Source organism: Colobus angolensis, unplaced genomic scaffold, assembly GCF_000951035.1.
Source record: "Colobus angolensis palliatus isolate OR3802 unplaced genomic scaffold, Cang.pa_1.0 Scaffold31, whole genome shotgun sequence".
Lineage (NCBI taxonomy): Eukaryota > Metazoa > Chordata > Mammalia > Primates > Cercopithecidae > Colobus > Colobus angolensis.
The window spans coordinates 4,478,804-4,486,159 of record NW_012116377.1 but is presented as its reverse complement, the minus strand read 5'-3'; the positions used below and the strand labels follow the sequence as shown (position 1 = coordinate 4,486,159).

Below are 7,356 nucleotides of genomic sequence, written 5' to 3'. Positions count from 1 at the left end.
CCCGGGAGGCGGAGGTTGCAGTGGGACAAGATGGCACCATTGCACTGGGTGACAGAGTGAGACTCCAACTCAAAAACAAACAAACAAACAAAAAACAAATGGAAATCTTAGAACTGAAAAATACAATAACTGCAATAAAAAACTCAATGGATTCAACAGCAGAATGGAATGTACAGAGGAAAGAATCTGTAAACCTGAAGATAAAACAATAGAAATTACCCAATCTGGGCTGGGCACAGTGGCTTATGCCTGTAATCCCAGCACTTTGGGAGGCCAAGGCAAGTGGATCATGAGGTCAGGAGATCGAGACCATCCTGGCTAACATGGTGAAACCCCATCTGTACTGAAAATACAAAAAAATTAGCCGGGCATGGTGGCGAGCGCCTGTAGTCCCAGCTACTCTGGAGGCTGAGGCAGGAGAATGGCGTGAACCCGGAAGGCAGAGCTTGCAGTGAGCTGAGATTGTGCCCTGCACTCCAGCCTGGGCGACAGATGAAGACTCTGTCTCAAGACAAAAAGAAAAAAAGAAATTACCCAATCTGAACAACACAGTGGAAAAAAGACACAAAAACCAAAATCAGAACTTCAGGACCCTGTGGGACTAAAACAAAAGAACTAATATTCATGTCATTGGAGTTTCAGGAGGAGAGGAGACAAAAGGTGGTGCTGAAAAGTATTCCAATAAACAATGACTAAAATTTTCTCAAAATTGGCAAAATACATAAGCCTATAGATTCAAAGAGCTGAGAGAACCCCAAATAGGAGAAACACAAAGAAATCCACATCAAGACATGTCATAGTCAAACTTCCGTAAATTAGTGGCAAAGAAAGAAAATCTTGAAAGCTGCAAGAGATAAATGCCATCTTACCTATAGGGAAAAAAAAGCAATTTGAATGACAGCAGATATCCCATCAGAAACTGTAGTGGTAAGAAGAAAGTGGTATAACATTTTTCAAGTGTTAAAAAAAAAAAAAAATCCGGCCAGGTGCAGTGGCTCACACCTGTAACCCCAGCACTTTGGGAGGCTGAGGTACATGGATCACCTGAGGTCAGGAGTTTAAGACTAGCCTGGCTGAGATGGTGAAATCCCATCTCTACTAAAAATACAAAAATTAGCCAGGCATGGTAGTGTGTGCCTATAATCCCAGCTACTCAGGAGGCTGAGGCAGGAGAATCACTTGAACCAGGGAGGCAGAGGTTGCAGTGGGTCAATATCACGCCACTGCACTCCAGCCTGGGTGACAGAGCCAGACTCTGTTTCAAAAGAAAAAAAAAAAAAAATCAACCCCATTCTATATCAATTCTATATCCAGTGAAACTATACTTCCAGAATGAAGGAAAAATAAAAACACCCTGAGACAAAGAACAACTAAAAGAATTTGTTTTCAGCAGATTTATCCTACAAGAAAGGCTAAAGGAAGTTCTTGAAACAGAAAGGAAATGACAAAAGAAGTCTTGCAACATTAGAAAGGAAGAAAGGATAATGAAATAAGTAGAACCACAGGTAAACATATACACTTTCCTTCAACCCTTGAGTTTTCTAGGTTATGTTTGACAGTTGAAGCAAAACATCATCTCATGTGGTTATCAATCTATGTAGAGGAAATATTTAGGAAAACTAAAGGGGTCTGAAGGGAGGTAAAGTTTCTATATTTCACTCAAACTGGTGAAATATTGATACCAATAGATTGTGAAAAGTTATGTATGCATAATATAATACCCAGAGTGCCACTAAAAATCTATACCAAGAGATATAAATTCAAAAATACTACAGATAAATCAAAATGGAATTCTAAAAATTGGTCAAGTAACCCACAAGAAAGCAGGAATAAAAACCATGAGAAACAAAAAAACAGTAGGAACAGATAGAAAACAAAAATTAAAATGGTAGACTTAAGCTCTAATATAGCAACATTTACTCTAAATATAATGGTCTAAATATGTCAATTAAAAGACAGAGTAAATAAAGAAACATGACCAAACTACATGCAAGGGCATTATGCTGGAGTGGGGGAGAAGGCCAGTCTCAAAAGGTCACATGCTGGGTGTTTTCATTTATATAACCACGCCAGTTTCCTACGAAGCGCCATAAACTGGGGGGGGCTTAGAATGACAGAAATTTATTGTCTCCCTGTTCTGAGGGCTAGAAGTCAGAAATTAAGCTGTTGGCAGGGCCACGTTTCCTCGGAAGGTGCTCGAGAAGGTCCTTCCTTGCCTCTTCCAGCTTCTAGTGGCCCCAGATGTCCCCTGGCATGTGGCAGCATCCACTGTCCACGTGGCGTTCTCCGTGTGTCACTTTGCATAGTCTTCCCTCTATGTGTGTCTGTCTCTGGGTCCAATTTCCCCCTTTTACATAAGGATACCCTAATGACCTCATTTCAACTTGATCACCTCTGCAAAGACCATCTTTCCAAATAAGACCACATTCTGAGATACTGGGCGTTAGGAGTTCAACATACAATTTTTTGGGGGGGACACAATTCAATCCTTAACAATAACATTTTCAAACTGACAAAAGTATAGAGATAGAGAGCAAATTACTGGTTAGGGATGCTGGGTATTAGGGGGTTGTTGTGACTATAAAAGGGTAGCGTGAAGGAGATCTTTGTGACAATAGATTATTTCTACATCTCAAGTGTTGTGACAGTTACATACATGTACAATAAAATGGCACAGACCTATATACACATTAGACCAATGTCAATGTGCTGATTTTGATATTGTGCTATAGTTATGAAAACACCTAATTACTGAGGAAATTGGGTAAAGGATACATGGGACCTCTCTGTACTGTCTTTGCAACTTTCTGTGAATCTATATTTTAAAGTAAAAGTATGACATATGTATATGGACCTACTCACACTAAGACACACAATTAAGCAGTTTCAGAAGACAAAAAGGGCTGGTACTGTGGCTTACACCTGTAATCCTAGCACTTCGGAAGGCTAAGGCAGGAGGATCACTTGATCCCAGGAGTTCAGGACCAGCCTGGGTAACATGGCAAAACCCTGTCTCTACAAAAAATACAAAAATTAGCTGGGTGTGGTGGTGTGCACCTGCAGTCTCAGCTACTAGGGAGGCTGGGGCAGGAGGATCACCTGAGCTCAGGAGGTTGAGGCTGCAGTAAGCTATGATTGCACCACTGCACTCCAGAGAGGGCAGTGGAGTGAGACCCTGTCTCAAAAAAAATTTTTTTTTAAAGGAGACAAGGTTGGGCGCAGTGGCTGACACCTGTAATCCCAACACTTTGGGAGGCCAAGGCGGGTGGATCACCTGAGGTTGGGAGTTCGAGACCAGATTGACCAACATGGGGAAACCCTGTCTCTACTAAAAATACAAAATTAGCTGGGCGTGGTGGTGCATGCCTGTAATCCCAGCTACTTGGGAGGTTGAGGCAGAAGAATTGCTTGAACCCAGGAGGCGGAGGTTGCAGTGAGCTGAGATTGTGCCCTTGCACTCCAGCCTGGGCAACAAGAGCGAAATTCTGCCTCAAATAGATAAATAAAATAAAAAAGGAGACAAAGATTTTATGAGCACTTGGAGAAACAAAAAACAGGTCGCATACAAAGGTTCAACTTGTATGAAAATAAAAGATGATAGAACAATGCCTTCAAAACTCTGAAGGCAAATGATTTTTAGCCTAGAATTCTATACACATCCAAACTACCAGTCATGTGTAAGGATAAAAAAAGGTAGAAAAAATATATCTGCAGACATATGAGATCTCAAAAATAAATCTCCCATTGACCTTTTCTCGAGAAGCTACTAGAGGATGCACTCCAGCAAAACCAGACAGCAAATAAAGGGAGAGAATTCAGGAGACAGGAATCCAACCAGGAGAGGGAACAAAGAACTCACAGAATAAACAGCAGTACTGAACCTGGTTGGTTAACAATGAGCGAGCATCCTGCTGGTAACTGCCACAGGAACAACAAAGCCCAGGGGCTCCTGAAGGGAAGCTCATGACCTGCATTTGAAGAGCACCTGCAGCGTAGTAGGAGACCCCAGGATTGGTCACACCTAATCCCAGGAACCCCATCTCTTTTGTATCTCACTGTAGGATCCTAAATAGTAAAATGCAGGTGATAACCACATCTCACATTTGGGGCCATCGGGAGGACTAGTGATGGCATATGACGGGCAGGTGGGTAGAAGGGGAGGAGCTCTAAACTCCATGCGTCCAGCTCATTCTTACCTCTAGTTCCTGAATGGGCACAGGCTGTGACGGAAGGCAGGAAGCACACTTGATCTTTATGGTCAGGGGATTTAAATCCTGCTTTTGCTCCTCGGTCATGATTGGAACTTCTGTTTTTAAAGTCAAAAGGCAATCTAAAATGTTGGCAGACTTCTCACTGCCACGACTCATGACAGTTTGCCATCCTGGGGGGAAATACACCCAGCATTAGACCTTTCCTCATGACAGCCCCGAGACAAGCACAGAAGGATCAAGCAACCTGAGATGAGCCAATGATAAAATCACAACCCAAAAGGGAAAACTTTAATTAAAAAAATAAAGAATGGGGAAACACCCACGGGCAGCATGTTCTGTGCTAGTTTCCCAAACTGAGGTCCTGTAAATTCTCTAGAATTGAATGTGTGTGACTTAATCTTGATGACATCTGTTAATAAGTAATACAAGCATTTCCTGAATCATCTGGGACACAACAGGAACACCTATGTGTGGGTGCCACTCCCAGGCAGTCTGATTTCATTGGTCTGGGGTGTGGCCTCCACAACGGGAGGTTTAATAGCTCTCCAGGTAACTTGAGAACCAACGTTCTAGACCTGTTGTGCTATCCACGATGGTAGCTATGGGCCATAGGTAGCTACTTGAATTGTAAATAATTAAAATTAAATAAAATATAAAATGCACTTCCTTCTCACACAAGCCACATTCCAAATGCTCAGTACCCTCATATGGCTATGGGCTCCTGTATGGGTCAGCAGAGAGCCTGGCCATTGCTGCAGGAAGGCTATTGGATGGAGTGCTCCAGGCAGTTCTCCCATCAAGGATATATCATGCCAGTGTGTACATTTAGTACTCAGTGGGTTGCTCCACCTGTTGTGATCTGATGAGGAAAATACAGATATTGACGTAGAACACAACTGGCACATCTGAGCCAAATACAAGCATGCACACCTCCCACCAGGATGGTTTTACACTAGTGCGCCTCATGAAAAGGGTGGGTGCATGGAACCATTGCAAGGCATATAGGTAGCTGTCAGAATACTTTTTCTTTTTTCTTTTTTTTTTTTTTTGTTTTTGAGGAGGAGTCTCGCTCTGTCGCCCAGGCTGAGCACACCTGGCCCGTGACTTGTTTTAGAAGCGCCTACTCTTCCTGAATGTGAGTGACTTGGCTTTTACATGCCCTAGAAATACATTTACAGGCATGTTGAAAGGAATAGACTGATCTTTTTGAGCACCATCTCATACATCATCTTTCTTAATCTTTTAACCCCAAGGAAGGAGGTATCTATCCCCATTTTGCAGATGAAATTGAGCCTCGGAGACTCTAGCTTATCACATGACAAAGAGTCAGATCTGGGATTCAAACCAGGTCAATCCTGCCTCCAAAACTTGAGGGTTTTTTTGTTTCGTTTTGTTTTTTCCCTACCTAGTACATCTCTGACTGGTGAAATACATGGATCCCTTTTATAGAAAAAGCATTCTGGGCCAGGCGCGGTGGCTCACACCTATAATCCCAGCACTTTGGGAAGCCGAGGGGGGCGGATCACCTGAGGTCAGGAGTTCGAGACCAGCCTGATCAAAATGGAGAAACCCTGTCTCTACTAAAAATACAAAATCAGCCGGACATGGTAGCGCATGCCTGTAATCCCAGCTACTTGGGAGGCTAAGGCAGGAGAATTGCTTGAATCCGGGAGACGGAGGTTGCAGTGAGCTGAGATCATACCATTGTACTCCAGCCTAGGCAACAAGAGTGAAACTCCATCTCAAAAAAAAAAAAAAAAAAAAAAAAAAAAAGACCACTCAAGGTAGAAGGAATCCCCAGTGCAAAAATAAAAATTTTAAAAAGTGCTCAGATCATCAGAGTCAGTGAGACATGTACCAGAATAGAATTCCAGGCTGGGGGCTCACAGCCTCCATAGTGCCGACAGTTGGGGCAGGCCATTCTTTGCTCAGGGGACAGTCCTGTGCATTGTGGCATGTTTAATAGTATCTTACTAGATGCCAGCGGCACCCCACTCTCAGTTGTGACAACCAAAATGCCTCCACACGCTGCCAAATGTCCCCAGCAGACACAAGTCCCCTGAGTTAAGAGCCCTGGTCGAGTAAGAGTGGAACAGTGCAAGGGAATGTTTGTGCTCCTGCTACAGCCAGTCCCAACTTGTGCTAATGTCATCTCATCCTTAACCTTGTCTGGCTGCTGTCATCGCCACATTACAGATGGGGAAACTGAGGCCCAGAGTTCTGACACGATCATCCAAGGTCTCTTAGCCAATACGTTGTGGAACCAGCATCCAAACCAGTTCTGCGGGGCTAAGTGGGGCCCCTCCGCTATGCAATACTATCCTTTTAAAATAAGAGTTCACCCCAGACACAGAATCTTTCTAGAATCTTACTAGGTTACTAGCCAACCAATATTTACTAGTAAGGTATACATGATCTATGGCCTAATTTGAAATTGAAGATGATTGCCAAAAATAATTATGCTGGGTTTACAATAAATAATCTTATGCTATTATTTTCTGGCAAAACCAGACATACAACTGGCCTGCTGAGCCGACTCGTGCTCTGTTGATGACCATAGGCTGTGTCAGAGTATAATGGGGCGGCCCACACACACGGCCTCGGGAGGCAGCTGCTGCCTCCACACCAGCACCCTCTGGACTGTGCTAAGCAGTTTACACACATCAGCTCCTGTGATCCTTAAAACAACGCTCTGAGGTAGGAGTGATCACCCCCATTTCACAGAGGAGGAAACTGAGACTCAGAGAAAGCAGGTAACTTGCTGGTAAGTGACTGAGCCATGATCAAAGTGTTTTTGTCACCAAAGCTCTTACATATGAACCCCTGCATTGTACAGCCATGACGGTGCAGGTTAAAGAGAGGGGAGGCTAGGTCAGGCACGGTAGCTTACGCCTGTAATCCCTGCACTTTGGGAGGCTAAGGCGGGCAGATCACGAGGTCAGGAGTTCAAGACCAGCCTGGCCAACATGGTGAAACCCCATCTCTACTAAAAATACAAAAATTAGCCTGGCGTGGTGGCACGCGCCTATAATCCCAGCTACTCTGGAGGTTGAGGCAGGAGAATCACTTGAACCAGGGAGGCAGAGGTTGCAGTGGGTCAATATCACGCCACTGCACTCCAGCCTGGGTGACAGAGCCAGACTCT

At 43.9% G+C, this 7,356-nt stretch overlaps 1 protein-coding gene across 1 annotated transcript in view; it reads right to left on the bottom strand.

The window, feature by feature from the left end:
* The window catches only part of LOC105517939 (uncharacterized protein FLJ43738), a 59,039-nt gene extending 54,714 nt beyond the window's left edge, over positions 1-4,325 (bottom strand). Inside the window, exon 1 of the mRNA XM_011950712.1 lies at positions 4,197-4,325. Coding sequence (XP_011806102.1) covers positions 4,197-4,295 — 99 coding nt within the window. The 5' untranslated portion in view covers positions 4,296-4,325. The remainder of the gene's footprint in view (positions 1-4,196) is intronic.
* Positions 4,326-7,356: the final 3,031 nt, after the last annotated feature.